Source organism: Vulpes vulpes, chromosome 1 (genome assembly GCF_048418805.1).
Source record: "Vulpes vulpes isolate BD-2025 chromosome 1, VulVul3, whole genome shotgun sequence".
Lineage (NCBI taxonomy): Eukaryota > Metazoa > Chordata > Mammalia > Carnivora > Canidae > Vulpes > Vulpes vulpes.
The window spans coordinates 194,566,458-194,592,228 of NC_132780.1; the positions used below are offsets into that span (position 1 = coordinate 194,566,458).

Consider the following 25,771-nt stretch of genomic DNA (forward strand, 5'->3'; position numbering starts at 1 on the left):
GGAGCCTGATGCAGGGCTTGATCCCTGGACCACAGCTTGCTTGCCCCCCCATCTCTCTCCCCAGGATCATGACTTGAGCTTTGCAAAGCCCAGGACTCCCGGGATCATGACCTGAGCCGAAGACAGACATTTAACCAATTGAGCCACCCAGGCACCCCCCTTTTTAGACTCTTAAACACAACGTATATGTGTCTGACCCATCAATTGGGCCAAAGCCAGAGCAGGATGGCCACCTGTCAGGTGTGGGGAGAACAGGAGGAGATAGAGCACACACTTTACCCAAACCTCCTCCAACCCCTGGCCCGGCCCTTGTTGGGGGCATTAAGAAAACAGGACAGAGGGGATCCCTGGGTGGCTCAGCAGTTTAGCGCCTGCCTTAGGCCCAGGGTGTGACCCTGGAGACCTGGGATCGAGTCCCACATCAGGCTCCCTGCATGGAGCCTGCTTCTCCCTCTACCTATGTCTCTGTTTCTCTCTCTGTGTGTGTCTCTCATGAATGAATAAATAAAATCTTAGAAAAAGAAAACAGGACAGAGTTCCATTTCCCAGGAATAACGCAAAGTAGTTCCCAAAGGTGGGGGGCCTGTCGTGACCTGAGCTGCCCTCTACCCTGGAAGTCCTGCCTTGCTGCAGGCCGGCTGCCAGCCACCTTAGCAAGTCTTCTCTCACAAACCCTGGAAGGCTTCAGAGAAGATCTCAATGGGACTTTACTCTCCTCCCTTGGGGTTGTGTATTTAAAGAAAATAGCTGGAGAAGGGGCCATTGGGAAGAATCAGATGTTAGAGATGAATGTCACCTGTGTGGTTGAACCCAAGATTTTTTTTTTTTTCCCTTTTCTACCAGAAGGGACTGTATCATGGCCCTGGAGAGAGAGCTGCTACCTGGGTCAGATACAGCACTATTTGGGGACAAGGACCTGGGGGATGGGAGCAGGTTCTAGACGCAGTGGATGTTGGCCAACCCACAGCTGGGCATGGCTAAAGCCTAAGGAAGAATGGATTAAGTCCCCTAGCAGAGTTTCCAGTTTCGAGAGCCACTCCCCATCGCCCCCTTTGCCATTTGTAAAACAGGGTACAGCTCGGAACCCTGAGCTTAACTGGTCGGCATTTGTTTTCTACCCTCCCAGTACACAAGTTCATGATTGCGCTGCTGGATGCTAAGCATCAGGATATTTGCTTTTCTGCCTGTGGTGTTCTCCTAAATCTCACTGTGGATAAAGACAAGCGTGTCATCCTAAAAGAAGGAGGTGGCATTAAAAAGTAAGTGTCAAGGCGTGGAGCCCTGACTCTCTCATAGTTTCCCGGGGGCCTTGGGCCCCTGGGGACATTCTTCCAGGGTGGAAGTATTTCAACGTTTGGAACCACCAAACTATAGCTAAAGAGGGAATTTAATTTCCACGGGACTCTTAAAATAACTCAGGAGTGGGTGATTGCTACTTTGTAGATGTGACATTTTTAAAGCTAATCACTGAATTCCACATAATACATACCACACGATACAGAAGGATAATCATCATTATGCTAAAAATATAAATATCAAGGAGATTCTGGTCTAATAACGTCTCAATTTGACATTTTTTAAAACTCAGGTTGGTGGATTGTTTACGACATTTTGGTCCTACCGATTGGCAGCTGGCCTGCTTGGTCTGCAAGACTTTATGGAACTTCAGTGAAAATATCACCAATGCTTCATCATGTTTTGGAGATGAAGACACCAACACCCTATTAGTCCTGCTGCCATCATTTTTAGGTAAGACTCCTGTAAGTCTGAGAGTTTTATCAGAGCAAGAGAAATTATTTTGCTCCTATGACCTGCATGAATAAAGATCGGTATGTGTTTGAATAGCTGTGTAAATTTGGAAATATCTGGAAGAGGCTGCATGTATTTACAGTGGGGACACAAGGAATTTTAACTCCCTGGATACTGTCATGATTTCTGTGGCTTTTTTTTTTTTTTTTGCATTTTTTTTATAGACTGCCTAAATACAAGATTTCAGCATAAATTATTGCTGTTTAAAAATATAGATGTTGTAATTGAGAAAATATGGCTAAAAGCTACTCTGAATTAAGTGATGCTTTTAATGGATCTATACATTTTATTTATTTTTAAAGACTTATTTTTAGAGAGAGAGAGAGAGTGCACACTGGAGATAAGAAGGGGGAGAGGAAGAGAAAATCTTAAGCAGACTACCCTCTGAGCATGGAGGCCCACGCGGGGCTTGATTTCATGACCCTGAGACCATGGCCTGAGCTGAAATCTAGAGTCCAAAGCTTAACCAACTGAGTCATCCAGGCGCCTCTGGATCTATACATTTTAATTAGCAGCTATATTAATTATAATGTGGAGCATCTGTGAAAGTATTTTGACGTTACAGTGGGGTTCAGGCCCTTGAAAGGTAGGAAACCACTGATACAAACCAAAGGAAAGATCGTTTCTTGAGGTTTTTTTTTAGGAGAATGTTTTTAATCCTGGGTTAGGTCTAAAAACAATGATTTCAGTAAGTAAATGAATCTTTTCAATAATCCTTTCCCAATGGAGGCAATGTCCCTGCCATTGCCCAGCCACTGTGTGGGATCAGCAAGGCCACGTGGAAACGCTCAGTATGACTCAGAAGCCATGGATTCAAATCCTGGTGTTCTCGTATGGGGTGATTCGACAAGAGAATTTCAGGATCTGTCTTTTCATCTGTACAATGGGCACATAGTAATCCTCGCCTTGCTTTAGAGAGTAGTGAGGATCAAATAGGCCTCTGAGCCCATCATGAAAAGACCAGAGGGCCATAGCCAGACAGCTCTGGGTTTAAGACCTTGTGTTTTATCATTTCTAAGTTTTTAATGTTTGGCTTAACTTCCCTAAATTTATATTTTCTCCTCTCTAAGCTAGGGACAATTGATGGCCACTTTGCAAAGTTAGTAGAATGAGAAAGGAGGAGACATGTACAGAGACTCTGCTAGAATGTGGGACACATAGCAAGTCCCCAAAACACGGCTGTGAAAGTGCTTTGTAAATTCTAAGTGTTGTAACAACGTTATTAAACAGGAACTCAGAGCCAGAAGTTATCTAAGACTCAGGATTGCTAAGTTGATGTGAAATTTGCTTTTCCCAGGTAAAAGTAATATTGTGTGTAGGAGTAAGAAAAGACGAACATGACTTTAAAGCCTTGAGGTTCACAGCCTGCTCTGTGAACGCCAGGCTCTCTCAGGTCGCCAGGAGCAGGAGTCCGAGCTCAACTTACCTAATTCAGCTCTCAGGTGTGGTGGACCATTGGCATCAGGTGTAGAACTTAATTAAAAACACACACGCACTTGTCCTGACCCCATCCCCAGAAACTCTGATTTAGGAACTCTGGGGGGGAGTGCAATTATCTGCCTTGTTTTCAAAGCTCCGCGGGTGAGTTTGCTATGCAGAAGGCTCGAGAATGCCTCCCCTGGTCTGGGAAGGGCTTTGAGGTTAAGGGTGCACAAATGAGAAGGAAGCCGGGAAGTAAGCCCATTGCCTGCTGGAGAGGCACTCAGGGCCTGGGAGGTCGTTCCGGATGAAACCAGTCCCCTGAGAGACCCCTCCAGTAGCAGGCCATCATCGGCTGCACCTGCAGCTCTGCTCTCGGCTATTCTGCAAAAGGTCCCTGTAGGCTCCTGCTTGCTGGGCCCGGGCTTCAGCTACCTCAAGGCTGCTGCTCGCTGCCCTCAGCCTGTGTCTCCTCGGCTTTCTGTCCCCCATCTGGAGAAGAGGTGTGATTGGTCCGTGCATTACCCCCCAGGGCTGTAGGGTGTTCAGAGCAGCCTCCCCACAGGCTATCTGAGGCTTCCATTGGCACTTAGGTCTAGGACAGTCAACCATAAATAACATAATGGTGGGGCCATGTTTCCCAGGGGTCCCTTTGAAGCGGGTGTGGGCACAGGCCAGCTCCACAGCAGTTGCGGGACCTGCAGGCACCTCACTCTAGTAGCCCTAGTGCTTGCCCCCCCCCCCCTTCCTTAGAACCAAGGCAGCCTTCTTGTGCTTCCCTAACCTCTGGGCCTTGGCACTTGCCATACCCCTTACCTGTCTGTCTGACAGCCCCGTCTTGCTTACCTGTCCAAGCCCGTGTTCTAGTCCTTGGAATCCCACACTTCTCGAATAGTCCCCACGAACTGGGGAATTTCTCCTGTGTTACTGTTTTGTAACTCTCATCTCGTTTCCCCACTCCAGTTGAGCCACTTGAGGGAAGGGATGTTGCCTCACGTGAAGCAGGTCCTTGGTAGATGCCTGTGGACGGGCTCACTGTCTAAATCCCACCCCAACTGGTGGAAGGGGACGGTGGTGTGGAGAACAAAACTGAACCCCGCCGATCAGAGAGCCAAGTAGCCCACACGGTGTGTCAAGGCTTTCTCCCGTGATCACTAGGCCCTCCTTACAAAGCCTAAGGACTGAGCCCTCTCCTGGTTTCTCCCTCCAGGCCCTAAGCCTTACTCGGACCCTTAAATCTGACAGGGTTGTGGCTGTGTCTGACCAGTTGGGCAGCAGCAAGTCATATGGACATGTGCCGGAGAATGTGCTCAAATTTTGCTTCTTTAACGAAGATAGCTAAAAAGCAGGCCATTTTGAAAACAGGATGAGCTGTTAAGTCACAAGGCCCCCTACTGCAGTGTGAGCACTGTTTCTAGAAATAAGGTCAAGGCAGTCGGTATAGAAATATAAGTTATTTGACTTTTTCCTTGATGGGTGGCTGAGGTGGGGGGAGAAAAAGGAGAAACGAATGGTCCTCAACACGTTTGGGCGTTGGGATGTTGACATTCTTTTTGGAAAGTGGCTTAAAAAGTGTGTTGCCTAGAACGTTCTGATGGATTGCAGTCACTTCTTATAAACTCATTAGCAGTGTGTTTATCTTGAAGTTCTGGAGTGGTGTACTCTGGCACACGAGCCTACCCCGCGCCGCTCTCAGGGAGCTGGCGACTGGTGATCTGGGCACGCAGCGCATTATTGTGACTGTCAAGTACACAGGTTATTTTTTTGTTCATTTTAAGGTATGTGCAATTTAGCACCTAGATTACGAGACAACAGGTAGAGTGGGGCCCCGATGTTTACGTTAGAGGATCACATGAAAGGGGCTCCTGGCTGGCTCAGTCGGCAGAGCATCCAACTCTTGATCTCAAGGTTGTGAGTTTGAGCCCCCCATTGCGCGTAGAGAGTACTTAAAAAAATTGTTTTTTCTAAAAAAAAAAAAAAATCACATTAACAAGCCCACACCAAACAATATGGACTGTAAGGACTGTTCCTTTTAATAGGATAATAATTAAACCCTCAATAGCTGTCTGGTACTGAGCAGCAAGCTGCAAGATAGTGCAGTGAGTGGGAGAAGCTTTGATTGATGCCGTGGGATACTTAAACTATAATAGAGATCGTGATATAATGATCATTGAGAAGTTTATTGTTTTGAGTCCTTTACCCCTTCCGATACCTTTCCATACCTTGCCTTAAGTTCTAGAATCAGAAGTGTGCTGTGCACGAAGAAAGCCTAAAAGAGTGACTGGTTATCTAAATCCGTGCTCTTCACACTGTGTCCAGCATCTTTAAAAAACGAGGTAGCAAAGGAGGAAAATATCAGAATATATCACATGTATAGAGCTAACTATTGGGAAACCATTATTTTTTGTACCTAAGTTTGTAAATCACAATGCACAGTCATGACATATGTACTTTTTTAGAGTGCACAGTCCAGAGTTTGAAAATCACAGATCTGAATTGTTCTTGAATTCACCTCTACCACTCTTTGCAGTCCAAGTTCCAAAATGCAATCCTGAGTGTGCCAGGGCGCTTTCTTAGGTATTTGCTGTGTTTACTTTCAAACTTCAGGCTGCTTTTCTTTTGTTATCTTTTCTAACCTGATTTACAGATTAATAGGGTCCAAGTGTGGATTAACTAATCAGAGGCCAAACCCCCAGAAAAGTAACATGGTCTTGACCTTCGTTGAAAATAAAGCCCCAAGACACCCAAGAAGGGATTTGCTAAACCTACAAAATCCAACCAAAGCCCTGGGCAGAGAAAGGAACTGCTGAGTGCCCGGGCAGCTGTCAGCCTTAAGCCTCTTGGGAAAGAAGGGCATAAAATAAGAGAATTCATTATCTCACAGAAGTTTGTACTCAGAAAACCTGACAAGACTGGGCAGGAAGGTGATGGAGAAATCTGAAAGTGCTGGGTCCCTCAGGCTCCTCTTGTCAGGAAGTAGCCCGATGGGAAGGGCTTTGAAGACCCCAAATGCCATCTGCATTCTCCTCTCCAGGCCCTGCTTAGCTCCTGGGTGGGGAGAGCCGGCTTTGGTTGCGGGCCTGCGTGGAGCGCCTGGCTGAAGTGTTTGTGTCTGTCCAGAACTTATCTCAGAGCTGCATAGCTGCCCTCTCGGTTGGAGGAGAGGCGGGGAAGGTACAACCTGGGATTCCAGGCTCCCTTATCTTACTCCGAGTGCTGACACTAACACCACTAGTGCCAAAGTACACAGGGGCTGTGAAAGTATTCAGGGTAGAAAATTTGATGTAAACAGTAATGAAGCATTTGGTAACAGGATTTTAATTGGCCCCGTGAAAAAAGCTTGCCAGTTATGTAAGCAGCAATATTTTGTGGTCATTTTGGGGCTTAGTGGTTACCACTTACACAGTTGGCCTCAGCCACAGACCCGGGAAGGGACCGAGCCGGTCTTCTGACGGACTGGCCAGTGCATTTTCCTAAAGTCCTTCACATGGAGTGTGAGGCCCAATATAAACAAGGAAAAACGCTGTGGCAGGTTGGCACGGAAACCTTCGTGGCCATTTAGCTACCTGTTTGGGTTGGATACTCTTAAGGTGTTTACAGAACTCAGGGTGCCCTTGGAGTAAGAAGCAAGTTAAGGTTGTAATTTTGCTCTTTAAGCATTTTTTTTACCAGTGTTTTTTGCATTATACCTAGAGTCACTCGGGATCCTAATACTCCCTGGGACTCTCAGTCTCCTACTGTTGTTGGCAATAATCACTGTTATTGGCAAGACATGCGGGATTGCCTTTTCCAAGTGGCTCATTGGGGCTACTTTGAAGCCAGCAAAATTGATTTTCAGGTCAAGTTTACAGTGTCCAATTCAACTGTGTTACTTTCCCAAAAGATTTCCTGCCTCCTTTTATGTCTGTCAGTCACTAAAGCTCATTAGTTTTTCTAATGCACAGATAAGGAAGTCACTCTTAATATTTTGCTTTTTCTGAGAAATTGTGATCTGACTTATGGTTGTGGACTTACATAAACACTTAGGGATGAGTTGAAATAAGAGCTCCGTTCAGTCTAGGATTTTATCTTTTCTTTTGAGAAGATTATTGTCCTTTTTATTAAGAGATTATACTTATTTTAAAATATTCATAAAGCACCAAAGAGAATAAAGAACTACTCCAATAAAAAAACAAAGCAAAACATTTTAACCCCCAAATCGTATCTGTGTCGTACTGGAATTAGAGATGGGCCAGGATGAGTTTAATTTGTGCCAACAAAAATTAAACTTTATCCAGGAGGATCACATTTCCAAATAATTGCTGTAATTTTAATTTTTCCAATACAGATGAAGAACTAGCACTGGATGGCAGTTTTGACCAAGACCTAAAAAACTATCACAAACTCCAGTGGGAAACAGAATTCAAACCTGTGGCACAGCAGCTTCTAAACCGAATTCAGAGTCATCACACCTTCCTGGAACCCCTACCTATTCCTTCTTTCTAATACGATGCAGATTAACAACAGAAACAGGAAGTTGGGTCTCCTTCATTCTTAAAAAAGTGGTAAAAAACACGAACGCACGTTTTTCAGCATTGACAAGTATTGCAAGTTTTTCAGATCCTGATTTTAGTGTGTAGTCTAAGTATTTTAAAAGAAATAAGCAGTTTTTTTCTCATTAGGTATTATGGAAAAATGAATATGAATGTTCTTTCTGCTACGAGAAATGTAAGATGACAATATATCCCTGGTTTTTCTAAGTAAATGACTTTTTCTTCTATTCTCCATTAAATGTTTCAGTTCTAATCTTAAAATCCTGATTTGACAATTCTGGAATTTTTAAGTATTTGTCAGTTCAGTAGTTACATGAAGTGTGCAATGAAGAACTTAGGTCTCTGTATATAGGAAGAACAGTGGTCAACACTGAGGGACGCATTGCTGCGTGATCGTCTATACTAATTCTTACATCCTCTAATAATAATTTTCTGGTTAGGTGCTAGTATTTTTCCGGCTCTCCTATTGAGAGCAAGAGTAAGCAGAGACATTTAGAGAAGACTACTTTGGGTGATCTACTTTTTATTAAATAAGTAAAATAGTTGGAAGAGGGAGTATTTTACCTCTTTCTTCTCATTTGTAATAAAATGACTAAACCAGACAGTCCTTCTAATTGTAACTTTCAGTCACTAGGGAGGTGATATAATGTCCTAGAAAGGGATGATCTCAGTTTGAATCCTCGCTATCTTCTGCTTCGGCCCTGGGCAAGCAACTGAATTTCTTCAGCTTCAACTGTAAAATGGGAATATCTTACTATAGATCAGTTAGAGAAAAACAACAACAACATTAAATGGGCACATTGCCTAGCACAGTGTCTGATGTGGTTAGTGGGTGCTCAGTAAATTATAACTTTATGATGGTAATTAGTTTCTGAGTTTGCCATTCTTTGCAGGGTAAAATTGACCTTTGAATGGATGATAAAAACCAAAGAAATTGAGATTTGCATTATTTTATATTAGCCAAACGAAGATTTGGAAATAAAAGTAGGTGTACTACTTTGCTTGAAGAAAAGCTGTTGTTAATGGCACATCAGCCTAGAAAATGCCAAGACTACTGGGAAGAGGGCAGGTACCCCAGACCGGATGGGCTGTCGAAGACCATTAGAAAATACCTAAATTTCCAGGAACAAATAGACTTTCCTAGGGCTCTTCTAGTCTGGAGCTTGTCTCTGGTGAGGGCTCAGCAAAATCCCTTAGGGACACACCTTATTGGGTAGTCTGATAGGCTAATCTCTCAAAACCATTTAAGGATGTAAGTCTTTTTAAACATTTAAAAAATGTTCTTATCCGTAGCAGGCTATGTATTCTACTTTCACTGAAATAGATTATTTCCCCCTCCTGAAACAGCCCCCTTAGTATTTATAACTAATATAATAACTCATGATAGACTACCACTCTACCTGTCCTCCTTCATGTCGACTGCTCACCGTTGGACTCATATGTAAGCTATTGGAGCCATCTGTCCCCCCTCCTTTTTTAAGATTTATTTTTTTTAAAGATTCTATTTATTTATTCATGAGAGACGCAGAGAGAGAGGCAGAGACACAGGCAGAGGGAGAAGCAGGCTCCTCATGGGGAGCCTGATGCGGGACTCGATCCCAGGATCACGCCTTGAGCCGAAAGCAGATGCTCCACCACTGAGCCACCCAGGTGCCCTAAGATTTTATTTTAAAAAAGATTTTATTTATTCATTCATGACAGAGAGAGAGAAAAAAAAAAAAAGAGAGAGAGGCAGGCAGAGACACAGGCAGAGGGAGAAGCAGGCTCCATCCAGGGAGCCTGATGTGGGACTCGATCCCAGGTCTCCAGGATCATGCCCTGGGCCGAAGGTGATGCTAAACCGCTGAGCCACCCGGGCTGCCCTAAGATTTTATTTTTTAAGTGATCTTTACATTGAACATGAGGCTCAAATTCCCAACCCCGAGATCAAGAGTCACATGTTCTATTGACTGATCCTGCTGTCGATTCTCTTGGGTATATACCCAGAAGTGGAATTATCGGATCATATAGTAGTTCTTTTTTTTTTTTTCATATAGTAGTTCTATTTTTAATTTGGGGAAGGAATATTTATAGTTTTTTCCATTGAGGCTGCACTGTCTTACGTTACCACCAACAGTGCACAAAGGTTCCAATTTCTTCCCATCTTTGCCAACACCTGTTATTTATGTTTTTTATAGTAGCCACCATAAGGGTATAAAGGGACATCTCATTGTGGTTTTGATTTGCATTTCTCTAATAATTAGTGATGTTGAATAATATTTTCATATTTTTGACGACCATTTGTATATCATCCCTGGATTAATGTCCTTTCAAGTCCTTTTGCCCCGTTTTTGTTGGTCTATTTGGGTTTTTTGTTGTTGAGTTGAAGTTCTTTATGTATTCTGGATACTAACCCTTTATCAGGTATATGATTTGCAAATATCTTCTCCCATTCCATAAGTTGCCTTTTCATTCTGTTGACTGTGCCCTTTGTTGCACAGGTTTTTTGTTTTTTGTTTGTTTGTTTGTTTTTTGCTTTTTTTTTTTTAAAGTAATCTCTACATCCAACATGGGGCTCAAATTCATGATGCCGAGATCAAGAGTCACATGTTCTACTGACTGAGCCAGCCAGGAACCCCACTGATGCATAGAAATTTTTAAGTTTGATGTAGTTCCATTTGTCTATTTTTTTCTTTTTTGCCTCTGCTTTTGGTGTTCAATTAATCATTGACAAATCCAATGTCCTGAGGCTTTTCCCCTGTTTCTCCTAGAAATTTTATAGTTTTAGTTCTTACATGTAGGTCTTTAATCCATTTTCGTTACTTTTTGTGTATGGTGTAAGATAAAAATAGAACTACTATATGATCCGATAATTCCACTTCTGGGTATATACCCACTTCATTCTTTTTGGATGTGGATATCTAGTTTTCCCAACATCCTTTGTTGAAGTGCAGTCACTTCCTCACTGAACATTCCTGGCACCTTTGTCTATTGTTTGGCTATATGCATGAGGGTTTATTTCTGGGCTTTCTGTTCTATATGTCTGTCCCTATGTCAGCACCGTACTATTTGAATTAGTGTAGCTTTGTAGTATGTTTTGAAATCAGGCCATGTGAGCCTCTAACTTTTTTTTTTAATGGAAGTATAGTTGAGGGATCCCTGGGTGGTGCAGCGGTTTGGCGCCTGCCTTTGGCCCAGGGCGCGATCCTGGAGACTGGGGATCGAATCCCACGTCGGGCTCCCGGTGCATGGAGCCTGCTTCTCCCTCTGCCTATGTCTCTGCCTCTCTCTCTCTCTCTCTCTCTCTCTCTCTCTCTGTGACTATCATAAATAAAAAAAAATTTTTTTTAAGGAAGTATAGTTGACCTACAATATTATATTAGTTTCAGGTGTACAGCATAAGGATTCAACAATTTACATTCTGAAATGCTCACCAAAGTGTGGCTACCATCTGTCACCAAAGTTATTATAACATTATTGACTATATTCCCGATGCTGTCCTTTTCATCCCCATGACTTCTTTATACCTGGAAATTTGCACCTCTAAATCTCCTTTTTAAAATGATTTATTTATTTGAGAGAGAGAGAGTGTGTGTGTGTGTGTGTGTGTGTGTGTGTGTGTGTGCGCATGTGGGGGTGAGGGGCAGAAGGAGAGGGAGGGAAAGAGAATCTCAAGCAGACTGCTGAGCAAGGAGCCTGACATGGGGCTTGATCCCATGACCCTGAGATCATGACCTGAGCCAAAAACAGGAGTCAGATGCTTAGCCAACCAGGCTACCCTGGTGTCCCACCCCCCTTAATCCCTTTCACCTATCTTGCCTATTGCCCGTCCTCACCTCTAGTAATTAATTACTGGATTATTCTCTGTATTTATTAGTCTGCTTCTGTTTTTTGCTGGCTTAATCATTTGTTTTTCGGGTTCCATTTGTAAGTGAAATCATACAGTACTCGTCTTTCTGTGTCTAATTTATTTCACTTAGCATAATACCCTATAGGTCTATCCATGTTGTTGCAAATAGCAAGATTTCATTTTTTATTGCCACATAATATTCCATTGTGTATATATACCACAACTTTTTTATCCATTTGTCTATCAATGGAAGCTTAGGATGCTTCCAAAAACTTGGCTACTGTGAAAAATGCTGCAATAAACAGAGGTGCGTGTATCTTTTCAAATTAGTGTTTTCCTTTTCTTTGAGTAAATACCCAGTAGTAGAATTACTTGATTGTATGGTATTTCTATTTTTAATTTTTTAAGGAACCTGCATACTGCTTTCCATAGTGGCTGCACCAATTTACGTTCCCATCAACAGTGCATGAGGGTTTCCTTTTCTCCCCATCTTTGCCAATACTTGTTAGCTCTTGTCCTTTTGATAATAGCCATTCTGACAGGTGCGAGGTGTTCCTACACAGTAGTTTTGATTTGCATTTCCATGATTAGGGATCTTGAGCTTCTTTTCTTGTGTTTGTTGGCCATTTGTATGTCCATCCTTTGGAAAAATGTCTATTCAGATCCTCTGTCCATTTTAAATCAGATATTGTGGGGTATTTGGTGTTAAGTTGTAGGAGTTCTTTATGTATTTTGGATATTAACTCCATATTGGATGTATCATTTGCAAGTATCTTCCTCAAACAGTAGGTTGCCTTTTCATTGTGTTCATGATTGCCTTCACTGTGCAAAAGCTTGTTAGTTTGATGTAGTCCAATAGTTTATTTTTGCTTTTGTTTCTCTTTCCTGAAGAGGCTGATCCAGAAAAATAGCACTAAGACTGATGGCCATGAGTTCACTGCCTACATTTTCTTTTAGGAATCTTATGGTTTCAGATCTTACATTTAGGTCTTTAATCCATTCTGAGTTTGTTTTTCTGTATGGTGTAAGAAAGTGATCCAGTTTCATTCTTTTGCAGGTTACTGTCCAGTTTTCCCACCCAACACCATTTATTGGAGAGACTGTCATTTCCCCCATTGTATATTCTTGCCTCCTTTGTCATAGATTGACCATATAAGTATGGATTTATTTCTGGGTTCTCTTTTCTTTCTCTTTTTTTTTTGAAAGAGAGGATTATTATTATTATTTTTTAGATTTATTTATTTGACAGAGAGAACACAAGTAGGGGGAGAGGGAGAAGCAGAAGCAGACTCCCCACTGAGCAGGGAGCCCAGTGCAGGGGATTGGGGATCATAATTTGAGCCAAAGGCAGACTTTTAACTGACTGAGCCACCCAGGTGTTCCATGGATTCTCTATTATTTTCTATTGATCTATGTGTCTGTTTTTGTGCCAGTGCCATACTGTTCTGATTGCTTTGTAGTATAGTTTGAATCTGAAGTTCTTCTTTAGCTTTGTTCTTCTCAAGATTGATTTGGCTATTTGGGATCTTTTGTGGTTCCACACAATTTTAAGATTATTTCTTCTAGGTGTGTGAAAATACTAATGGCATTTTGATAGAAACTGCTTTGAATCTGGAGATTACTTTGGGTGGTGTGTACATTTTAATAATATTTTTCCAGTCCATGAGCATGGCATATCTTTCCATTGTATATGTGTTGTCCTCAACTGTTTTTTCATCAACCTCATAGTCTTCAAAGTACATATTTTTTACCTATGTATTTTATTCTTTTTTGATGCATTTGTAAATAGGATTTTCTTAAATTTTCTTTCTGCTAGTTTGTTATTAGTGTATAACAATGCAATAGATTTTTAATTTTGTATCTTGCAACATTACTGAACTCATTTATTAGTTCTAATAGGTTTTTGGTGAAGTCTTTAGGGTTTTCTGTATATGGATCATGTCTTCTGCAAATACGGATAGTTTTACTTCTTCCTTACCAGTTTGGGTGCCTTTTATATGTTGTCTGTTTGCTGTGGCTAGTGCTTCCAGTACTATATTGAAGGAAAGTGATGATAATGAGCATCCTTGTCTTGTTCCTAATCTTAGAGGAAAAGGTTTCAGTTTTTCACCATTGAGTACATTAGCTGAGAGTTTGTCATACATGACCTTTATTATCTTGAGGTATGTACCCTGTATACCTTCTCTGTTGAGAGTTCTTAATCATGGACAAATGTTGAATTTTGTCAAATGTTTTTTATCCTTCATTTTCTTAATGTGACATATCATGTTGATTGATTTGTGGATATTGAATATCCTTGCATCCCTGAAATAAATTCCACTTGATGGTGATAAGTGATCCTTTAAATGCATTTTTGAATTCAGTTTGCTAAGCTTTTGCTGAAAATTTTTGCATCTATGTTCATCAGGGATATTGGTCTATAATTTTCTTTTGTGGTCTCTTTGTCTGGTTTTGGTATCAGGGTAATAGAGTGAATCTGGAAGCATTCTTTTCTGTATTTTTTGAGGGTAGGTATTAGCTCATCTTTAATGTTTAGCAGAATTCATCTGTGAAGCCATCTGGTCCTGAACTTCTTTTCATTGGGAGTTATTTGATTTCTAATTAGTAATGTAATCAGACTGTTCAGATTATCTATTTCTCCCTGATTCAGTCTTGGAATATTGTGTTTCCAGGAATTTATCATTTCCACTAGTTTGTCCAATCTGTTGGCATATAGTTTTCCATGATAGTCTCTAATTATCCTTTGTATTTCTGTGGTGTCAATTGTAACTTCTCTTATTTCTGATTTTATTTTTGAATGCTCCTTTTTTTTTTAACTGATGAGTCTGGCTAAAGGTTTATCAATTTTGTTTATATTTTCAAAGAATCAGCTGAGTTTAATTGATCTTTTCTATTTTTTTAAGTCTACTTATTTCCACTCTGATCTTTATTATTTCCTTCCTTCTGTTAACTTTGGACTGTGTTCTTTTTCTAATACCTTTAGTATGAGGTTAGATGGCTTCTTTGAAGTTTTTCTTGTTTCTTGAGGTAGGCCTGAATTGCTATAAATTTCCCTCTTAGAAATGCTTTTGGGGCATCCTGAAGATTTTGAACCATTGTTTCCCATTTTTATTTGTCTCCGGGTATTTTTCTTTTTATTTCCTTTGGATCCATTGACCCATTGGTTGTTTAGTAGCATGTTTAGTCGCCCCCCGCCCCCCCACATGTGTTTTTTCCATTTTTTTCTTGTAATTGATTTCCAGTTTCATACTGTTATGGTCAGAAAAGATAGTATTTTAATCTTAAATTTACTGAGACTTGTTTTGTGGCCTAACATGTGATCTGTCCTGGAGAATGTTCCATGTGCACTTGAAAAGGATGTGTATTTTGTATTTGGATGGAATGTTCTGTATACATCTGTTAAGTTCATCTGGTCTGTGTCATTCAAAGCCACTGTTTCCTTATTGACTTCTTTGGAACATCTATCTATTGGTGTAAATAGAGCATGAAAGTCCCCTACTGTTATTGTAATACTGTTAATTTCTTTATCTCTGTTTGTTTTACATATTTATGTGTTCCTAAATATGTAGATATTTACAATTGCTTAGATATGTTACAATTGCATAGATATTTACAGTTATTATAGCTTCTTGTTGGATTGATCCCTTCATCCTTATGTAATGCCCTTCTTTGTTATAGTCTTTGTTTTATTTGTTTATTTTTTAAAGATTTTATTTATTTATTCATGATATAGGCAGAGGGAGAAGCAGGCTCCTCACAGGGAGCCTGATATGGAACTGGATCCTGGAGTTCCAGGATCATGCCCTGAGCCGAAGGCAGATGCTCAACTGCTGAGCCACCCAGGCTTCCCTATAGTCTTTGTTTTAAAGTTGATTTTGATGTAAATATTGCTATGCCTGCTTCTGCTTTCCACTTCCATTTCTATGGAATGTCTTTCTCTATCCCTTTGCTTTGTTTCTTTTTTTTTTTTAAGATTTTATTTATTTATTAGTGATAGGTGCAGAGGGAGAAGCAGGCTCCATGCAGGGAGCTCCATGTGGGACTTGATCCCTGGACTCCAGGATCAGGCCCTGGGCCGAAGGCAGGCGCTCAACCCACTGAGCTACCCAGGTGTCCCTACTTTCACTTTCTGTGTGGCTTAGACATGAGTCTCTTGCAGGTAGCATACAAATGGATGCTGTTTTTTTTAATCCATTCAGTTTTTTGATTGGAGTATTTAGCTCATTTACAGTTAATTATTGATAAGTATGTACCTATTGCCCATGTCGTCAATTATTCTCTGATTGTATTTTTATAGTTCTTCTGTTCCATTTTTCTTCTCTTGTCCTTGTCTCTTGTGATTTGATGATTTTCTTTAGTCTTGTGATTGGATTCCTTTCTCTTTATTATTTGTGTATCTACTATAGGCTTTTGGTTTGTGGTTCTCATGAGGCTCATCTAGAGCATCCTCTGTATATAGCAGTCTATATTAAGTTGGTGGTTGCTGAAGTTCAAACCCATTTTAAAAACACATTTTTACCACTTGCCTGTTTTATGTATATGATGTCATATTTTACATATTTGTATTTTGTGTATCCCTTAACCAATTTTTATAAATATAATTGATTTTTACTATTACTTTTTGTCTTTTCACCTTCATGCTAGTCTTATGTGATTCATCTATACCTTTATATGTTCGCTTTTACTGGTGATTTTTTTTCCTTCCATAGTTTTCTAACTTCTAGTTATGGCCTTTTCTTTTCCATTTAAAAGCATCCTTTTAACATTTCTTCTAATGGTTAGTGGTGATGAACTCCTTTAACTTTTCTCTGGAAAACTCTATCTCTCCTTCAATTTTGAATGATAACCTTGCCAAGTAGAGTATTCTTGGCTATAGGTTTTCTCCTTTCAGCGCTAAATATATCATGCCACTCACCCTCTTCTGGCCTGTAAGATATCTGTTGAAAATCCAGCTGATAGCTTTATGGAATTTCCCTTATACATAACTATTTGCTTTTCTCTTACTATTTTTGAGATTCTCTCCTTTAATTTTCAGCATTTTAATTATTATGTGTCTTGGAATGGACCTCTTTGGGTTCAACTTGTTTGGGGCTCTCTATGATTCTTGGACCTGAATGTCTGCTTCCTTCCCGGGTTAGGGAACTTCTCAGCTCTTATTTCTTCAAATAAGTTTTCTGTTCTTTTCTTTCTCTCTTTTCCTTCTGGGACTCTTGCAATGCAAAAACATTATTCTTGATGTTGTTACAGAGGCTCCTTTAACCTATCCTCATTTTTAGAAATTCTTTTTTTTTTTTTTCTTTTTGTTTAGCTTGAGTGCCTCCCATTACTTTGTCTTCCAGATCACTAATCTGTTCTGTATCCTTTAATTTGCTGTTGATTTCCTCTAGGGTATTTTTCATTTCAGTTATTATATTCTTCAGCTCTGATTGGTCCTTTTAAAATATTTTCTATCTCCTTGTAGTTCTCACTGAGTTTGTCTACATTTCTCTCAAATCTTGTATCTTTGTGACCACTAATTTGAATTCTTTATCAGATAGATTTCTTATCTCTATTTTGCCTAGGTTTTTTTTTTTTTCCTGAGATTTTTGTCTCATTCTTTCATTTGGAACATTTTCCTCTGTGTTGTCATTTTGTCTGACTCCCTTTGTTTCTATGTATTAGGTAGGTCAGCTACATCTCCTGGTCTTGAAGGGAGTGGCCTTATGTAGACAGCTTCCTGTGGGCCCCCATTTCTCTCCCTGGTCACCAGAATCAAGTGCCTTTAAGGTATCTCCTGTGTGGGCTCCACATGTCCTCTTGTTATGACATAATTATTATGTGCACACTGGTGGGCAGGGTTGGCTCCCAGTGTGGCTGGTTGTGATGACTAGCATGACTATTGCAGGTGCACAGGTGGGCAGAACTGCCCCTCTAGTGTGGCTGGTTGCAATGACCAGTACAGCTATTGCAGGCAAACTGGTAGGCAGGGCTGGCTGCAATGACTGGCATGACTATTGCAAGCATGCTGGTGAGTGAGGCTGGATCTCCCCTTTCCCAGGGAAGGATTTGTACTGCTGGGGCTGCCCACTGGGTGTGGTAGGGCACTAGTGACTTTGAGGGGGATGCTGGTCCCAACTGAGGCTACCTGCCAACTGTGGTGGGGCAGGAGCCATTTTTGGAAGGATGGCTACTGGGGTGGGTCCTCAGAGAAATGCCAGGGCAGCATGAACAGTGCTAGCAAGATAGATGGAAAACAATAGAAATGGCTCCTGCCAGTGTCTGGCCAGTTAGGCTGAAAGAAGGCAAGAAAAATTGGTACCTATTTGTATTTCTGTTCCTGGAGAAAGTTCCTGCAGATCTTTGCCTCTCTGGAACATACCATAAGATTAGTCAATGAATCTCTGTCACATATAATGTAAGCACTTTTCAAACTTCTGTTTCTAATGCTGGATCTTGGGAAGAGTCAGAAGCCACTACCTCTACCTCAAAATCTTAATCTCCTATAACACTCCAGCTCTCCTGGAATTAAGCCTCACTGATTTTCAGAACCAGATATTATGGGGGCTTGTTTTCCCAGGGCAGATCTTCAGAGTCAGGACACCCAATGTGGGGTTTAGTTTCTCTGCCTCACAGGGAGGACATCTCCACCTGTGATATGCCTCCTGCTATGGGTGACTATCGTTGGAGGTTTCATTCCTGGCCATGTCTCTTTTCCTCCTACCTTTCTCAGCATGGCTGCTTCTTTATGTCTTTAACTGTCAAAGATGTGTTCCACCATTCTTCAGGTCATTTTCAGGGTGAGTTGCATTATATGTAGCTATTGCCTTGGTGTGTCTGTGGGAGGTAAGCTCAGGATTTTCTCACTCTGCCATCTTCCTGGAATAAGCCAACCTTGTTCTTTCTCAAGAATGTTGTAGCTTGTTGTTGTCCTTTGAGACTCCATATGAATTTTGGGATGGATTTTTCTATTCTTGCAAAAAAACAGCATTTTCAGAGATTACATTGAACCTGTAGGTTGCTGTAGATATATTGACATCTTGACAATATCCTGAGGACTGTCAATTCATGACCATGGGATGTCTTTCCATTTATTTGTGTCTTCTTTAGTTACTCACAGCAGTGTATTGTAGTTTTCAGGTTACGAGTCTTGTATCTTCTCGGTTAAACTTATCCCTAAGTATTTGCTCTTTTTGGTGCTATTATATATGGAATTGTTTTCTTAATTTCCTTTCAGATTGTTCATTTTTAGTGTATAGAAATGCAGCTGATTTTTTTGTTGATTTTGTGTCTTGTAACTTGCTGAATTTATTCTAACAGGTTGTGTGTGTATGTGTGTGTATGTAATCTTTAGGGTTTTCTGCATCGAAGATCATGTCACCAGGAAACAGATAATTTGGCTCTTCCTTTCCAGTTTGAATGCCTTTTCTTTTTCTTGCCTAAGTGTCCTGGCCAGGACTTCCAGAACAATTTTGAACAGAACTGGTGAGAGCAGGCTTGTCTTGTTCCTGATCTTATAAGAAAAGTTTTCAGTCTTTCATCGAATATGATGTTAATTATAGGTTTTTCATATATGGGCTTTATTGCATTCAGAGAGCTTCCTTCTAATTCTATTTTGTTGAGTGTTTTTAATCATGAAGGGGTGTTGAATTTTGTCAAGTGCTTTTTCTGCACCAATTGAGATAATCATGTGTTTGTGTGTTGTTCCTCTTCCATTCTGTTAACGCGGTGTATTGCATTGGTCATTTGTAGTATACTGAACCATTCTTGCATTCCAGGAATAAATCCTACTTCATACCTTTTAATGTGCTATTGAATATTCTTTGCTAGTATTTTGTTCAGGATTTTTGCATGAGTATTCATCAGGGATATTGGTCTGTAGTTTTCTTAAAATGTTTAAAAAAATTTTTTTTTAAGTTTTTAATTCCAGTTAGTTAACATACAGTGTTACTTTAGTTTCAGGTGTACAATATAGAGATTCAGCCTTCCATTACATCACCCGGTGCTCATCATGACAAGTGCACTCCTTAATCCCTATCACCTATTTAACACATCCCCACACCTACATCCCTTCTAGTAACCATGTGTGTGTTCTCTGTAATTAGGAGTCTGTTTCTTGTTTTGTCTCTCTCTTATTTTTCCCCTATGCTTGTTTCATTTCTTAAATTCCGCAGGAGTGAAATCATATGGTATTTGTCTTTCTCTGACTGACTCATTTCACATAGCATTATACTCTCTAGCTCAGTCCATTACACCCCACTTCTTCTTTATCCATTCATCAGTTGGTAGAAACTTCTTTCCATAATTTGGCTATTGTAGATAATGCTACCTTAAATATAAGGGTGCATGTATCTCTTTGAATTAAGATTTTTGTATTCTTTGGGTAAATACCCAATAGCGCAATTCCTGGATCATAGGGTAGTTCTATTTTTAACTTCTTGAGGAATTGCTACGCTGTTTTCCAGAGTGGCTGCACCAGTCTGCATTCCCATCAACAGTGCCAGAGAGTTCCCCTTTGTCTACATCCTCACTAACATCTATTATTTCTTTGTTGTTGACTTCAGCCATTTTGACAAGTGTGTAATTTTGATTTGCATTTCCCTCATGAAAAGTGAGGATGAGCACCTTTTCATGTGTCTCTGGGACATCTGGACGTCTTTGGAAAAATGTCTATCCATGTCTTTTGCTCATTTTTTAATTGTATTTTTTGTTTTTGGGGATGTTGTGTTATATCAGTTCTTTATGTATTTTGGATACTAACCCTTTATTGGATATGTCATTTGCAAATATCTTCTCCCATTCTGTGGGTTATCTTTTAGTTTTGTTGGTTGTTTCCTTTTCTACGTAGAAGCTTTTTAGTTTGATATAGTCCCAATAGCTTATTTTTGCTTTTGTTTCCCATGCCTCAGAAGACACACCAAAAAGAATTTGCTACATTTGATGTCAAAGAACTTAATGCCTGTGCTCTTCTGTAGCATTTTAATAGTTTCCTGTCTCATATTTAGGTCTTTAATCCATTTTGAATTTATTTTCGTGTTTGTTGTAAGAAAGTGATCCAGTTTCATTCTTCTGCATGTTGCTGTTGGTTTTCCCAACACCATTTGTTGAAGACATTGTCTTTTTTCCATTGGATATTCTTTCTTGCTTTGTTTAAGGTTATTGCCCCATTTAATTATGGGTTTATTTCTGGGTCTTTCTATTCTGTTCTGTTGATCTCCATATCTATTTTTGTGCCAGCACCATATTCTTCTGATGATTACAGCTTTGTGATATAACATGAAGTCCAGAATTGTGATGCCTCCAGCCTTGCTATTCTTTTCCGAGGTTGCTTTGGTGATTTGGGGTCTTTTTGTGGTTCCACACAAATTTTAGAATTGTTTGTTCTAGCTCTGTGAAAAATGATGTTAGTATTTTGATAGGGATTGCATTAAATCAGCCCTATAGACTTAAAAAAATTCATTTATTTGTTTTAAGAGAGAGCATGTGAGCATGCAAGCTGAGAGAAGAGGGAGAAGGGAGAGGGCATCCAAGGAGACTTTGCACTGAGCATGGAGCCCGATGTGGGTCTCAATTTCATAACCCTGAGATCATGACCCAAGCCCGATTACCAAGAGTTGGACACTCAACTGACTGCACCATGCAGGTGCCCCAGATAGTATAGACATTTTAACAATATTTGTTCTTCCAATCCATGAGCATGGAATTTCTTTGTATCTACTTCATCTTCTTTAATCAGTGTTTTTTTTAATGGTTTTCAGAGTAGAGGACTAAACCTCTTTGGTTAGGTTTATTCCTAGGTATCTTATTATTTTTGGTGTAATTGTAAATAGGATTGTTTTCTTAACTTTCCTTTCTGCTGCGTCATTATTGTTGTATAGATGTGCAACAGATTTCCGTAGATCAATTTTTGCATCCTGCAACTTTACTGAATTTGTTTATCAGCTCTAGCAGGTTTTGGGTGTTGTCTTTTGGGTTTTCCAACATATAATATATGTCCTCTGCAAATAGTGAATGTTGTACTCCTTTCTTACCAATTTGGATGCTTTTTCTTTCTTTTTTTGACTAATTGCTGTGATAGGACTTCTAGCACTCTGTTGAATAAAAGTGGTGAGAGTGGGCATCCTTGTCTTGTTCCTGACCTTCGGGGAAAGCTCTCAGTTTTTCCCCATTGAGGATGATGTTACCTGTGGGCTTGTCATGGATGCCCTTTTAGGTTGTTCCCTATAAATCTAGTTTGTTGAGGGTTTTTATCATGAATGGATGTTGTACTTTGTCAAATGCTTTTTTCTATATCCATTGAAGAGATTATATGGTTTTTATCCTTTCTTTTTATTGATGTATCAGATTGATTTGTGAATATCGAACCATCTTTGTAACCAAGGAATACATCCCACTTTTTTAAACGTATTGTTGAATTTGGTTGAGGATTTTTGCATCTGTGTTCATCAGAGATATTGGGCCTGTAGTTCTCTATTTTTTGGGGGGGGGGGGGGGGTGATGTCTTTATCTGGTTTTGGTATCAGGGTCATCCTGGGCTCATAGAGTGAATTTGGAAGTTTTCCTTCCTTTTCTAAGATTTTGGAGTAATTTGCAAAGCATAGATATTAACTCTTTAAATGTTTGATAGAATTCATCTGTAAAGCCACCTGGTCCTGGACTTTGGTTTGTTGGGAGCTATTTGATTACTGATTCTATTTCTTTGCTGGTTATCAGTCTGTTCAAATTTTCTATTTCTTTCTGTTTCAGTTTTGGGAGGTTATACGTGTTTCTAGGAATTTATCCATTTCTTCTAGGTTGTCCAATTTTTTGGCATCTAATTTTTCATAATAGTCTCATGATTTTTTTTTTATTTTTCTGGTGCTATTTCTCCTTTCTCATTTGTGATTTTATTTGGGCCTTTTTTTTTTCTTGATAAGTCTGGCTAGAAGTTTATTAATTTTATTATGTCTTTATTTTTCAAAGAACCAACTCCTGGTTTCATTGATCATTCTATTGTTTTTAAGTTTCCATATCATTTATTTCTGCTCTAGTCTTCATCATATCCTTCCTTCTGCTGTTTTAGGTTTTGTTTGTTGTTTTTTTCTATCTCTTTTAGGGGGAGGGTTAGGTTTTTTTTTTTTTTTTATTTGAGACTCTTCTTGCTTCTTGAGGTAGGCCTGTAATACAAACTTCCCTTTTAACTGCTTTTGCTGCATCTCAGAGTTTTTGGACCACTGCGTTTTCATTTTCATTTGTTTCCATGGGCTTTATTTATTTTTTCTTTTAGTTCCTGATTTACCCATTCATTATTTAGTAGCAGGTTATATAACCTTCATGTATTTGTGGTCTGTCCATATTTTTTCTTATGGTTGACTTCTAGTTTCGTAGTGTTGTAATCAGAAAGATGCATGGTATGACTTCAGTCTTTTTGAATTTGTTCAGGTTTGTTTTGTGGGCTAATATATGATTTATTCTGGAGAACGTTCCATGTGCACTTGGAAAGAATGCGAATTCTGCTGTTTTAGGATGGAATGTTCTGAATATATCTGTTAAATCCATCTCTTCTAGTGTGTCATTCAAAGCCATTATTATCTTGTTGATTTTCTGTTTAGATGATCTGTCCATTGCTGTACGTGGCGTGTTAATGTCCTCTACTATTGTATTACTATTGATTAGTTCCCTTATGTTTTTTTTTATTGACTGTTTTATGTATTTGGGTGCTCCTATGCTGTGTACATAAATATTTACAATTGTTAGATCTTGTTGGATTGTCCCCTCTATTACTATATAGTGTCCTTCTTTGTCTTTTGTTACAGTATTTGTTTTAAAATCTTTTATAAGAATTGCTACTCCAGCTTTCTTTTGACATCCGTTGGCATGATAGATGTTTCTCCATCCTTTCACTTTCAATCTCCAGGTGTCTTTAGGTCTAAAATGGATTTCTTCTTGGTAGCATATAATAGATGGGTCTTTTTTTTCTCAAATCCATTCTGTCACCCTATGTCTTTTGACTGAAGTGTTTAGTCCATTTACATTCAAAGTAATTATTGCTGGGTATGTATTTTTTTGCCATCTTATTACTTGTTTTGTGGTCGTTTCTGAAGATTTTCTCTGATCCTTTTTTGTCTTTCATGTTTTGTTGATTTTCTTTAGTAATATATTTTAATTTCTTTCTCTTTATTCTTTGCATATTAGTGTTTTTTGATATATAGTTCCTGTTAGGTTTTATATAACCCCTTCTGCATATAGTAATCTGTAAGTTGATAATTGGTTGAGTTTGAACTAATTCTTTTCTTCTCTCCTCATGTTTTAGATATGTTATTATATTTTAAATCCTTTTTTTGCAAGTTCCTTGACTTTTTTTCCCAGAAATATTCATTTTTATAGCTTTTGTGTTTCCTACCTCTATACTGTGTCACTCTTGGTCTCTCCTTTCCACTCAGAGTTTCTTTTAATATTTCCTGTAGAGCTGATTTAGTGGTCAATAAGTCCTTTAATTTTTGCTTGTCTGGGAAACTCTTTATGTCTCCTAATCTGAATGACAGCCTTGCGGGATAGAGCATTCTTGGCTGAAGATTTTTCCCATTCAGCACTTTGAATATGCTATGCCACTCTCTTCTGGCCTACAAAGTTTCTGTTGAAAAATCTTCTGGTAGCCTTATGCATTTTCCCTTATAAGTTAATGACTTCTTTTGTATTGCTGCTTTAAATTTGTTTTCTTTATCACTATCTTTTACAAATTTAAATACCATATGATTTTGAGGTGTTTATTTTGTTGTGGGTTCTCTGTACCTCCCAGATCTGGATATCAGTTGCTTTCCCCAAGTTAGAGAAGTTTTCAGCTATTATTTCTTCAAATGAATTTTCTACCCTCTTTTCTCTCTTCTTCTGGGACTTCTATAATGTGAATATTGTTACATGTGATGCAGTCACTGAGTTCCCTAAATTTGGTCTCATTTTGCATAATACTTTTCTCTTTGGTACAGCTTGATTACTTTCCATCACTCTGTCTTCTAGGTCATGAATTTGTTCTTCTACTTCTTCCATCCTGCTGTTCATTCCATCAAGCGTGTTTCTCATTTTATTTATTGTGTCTTTTATCTCTGCTATGTTATTCTTTATCTCTGTGTTAAGGGTCTCATTCACGTCTTCTACTCTTTTCTCAAGTTCGGTGAGTATCCTTATGCTCATTGTTTTAAATTCTGTATCAGGCATGTTACTTATATCTGTTTCACTTAGATCTCTCACTGTGGCTTTGGCTTGTTCTTTCACTCAGGATAAATTTCTCTGTCCTCATTGTCTGTCTCTCTGTTCTAAGAAGTTCAGTTGTGTCTTCTGCTCTTGAAAGTTGTGACTTTATGGAGCAGTCCTGGGTTGCCCTGCAGTGCAGTGTCCCCTATTCATCAGACCTGGTGTTGCAGGAGAGTATCCTATATGTGTTGTTTATGCCCTGCTGCTGTGTCTGAGTCACTCATCCTTTCAGTGCAGTTGTTTGCACTGCTTCTCGGCTTGTTCTGGGCTTTGCTTGGTCTCTGTAGCGTTAGTGGGAGCCAGGCAGGCAAGCTCTGAGGGGGTGTGGCCCTTGGGTAATTGGGAACAAGGCAACAGTGTTAGCAAAATTTGTGCTAGGCCACTAGTCTCCTGGATCCCCAGGGGCGCTTTGGTGGCTGAGGGCTGTGCACCCTCGGTAAGTCTGGGCATGGTTAGCCAATGCAAGCGGGGGTTTGGGGATGCCCAGCTGGGTAGAGTGTGGCAGTTGGGCACAATGTGCAGTGACAGCTGTGCACTCAGCAGCTGGCGGGGGCACTCGTGTGGCCTAACAAAATTTGCCCTGGGCCCAGGGCTGAGAGTAGCAGGCTTGGCATGGGCAAGTCCTTAGGAGAACTCACGGGCATGGTGCACTGCTGGCAGGTTAGGTCGAAAGTGTCTAGATAGCCCCAGCTCCTGCATGTGACTCTCTGTCTATGCTGGGTGGCAAGGGAGGAAAATGGCACTTGCCAGCTCCCTTGTTTTCAAAGAAGTACCCCCAGGGTGCTCCAGAAGCACTGTGAACTGATTTGCCTCCCATTTGCCCCAGCATTGTGTAAACTGCTGTTTTTATGTTACCTCTCCACATGGGCTGCTGTCTCTTTAAGGGCGGTGTCCCAGCTACCACTTGCCCTCCTGGCTTGCCCAGTGCTGGGTCAGCTGATTTTCAAAGCTCCATGTTTCAAGTCCCACTGTTTTG

The 25,771-nt window shown here is 40.0% G+C and overlaps 1 protein-coding gene across 2 annotated transcripts in view; it reads left to right on the forward strand.

Moving 5' to 3' along the window:
- ARMC2 (armadillo repeat containing 2) overlaps positions 1-8,025 on the forward strand; it is a 104,638-nt gene extending 96,613 nt beyond the window's left edge. For both annotated transcript variants that reach the window (XM_072738396.1, XM_072738398.1), the window contains 3 exons: positions 1,127-1,259; positions 1,589-1,749; positions 7,556-8,025. In XM_072738396.1, the coding sequence (XP_072594497.1) occupies positions 1,127-1,259; positions 1,589-1,749; positions 7,556-7,713 (452 nt within the window). In that variant the 3' untranslated portion in view covers positions 7,714-8,025. The remainder of the gene's footprint in view (positions 1-1,126; positions 1,260-1,588; positions 1,750-7,555) is intronic.
- Positions 8,026-25,771: the final 17,746 nt, after the last annotated feature.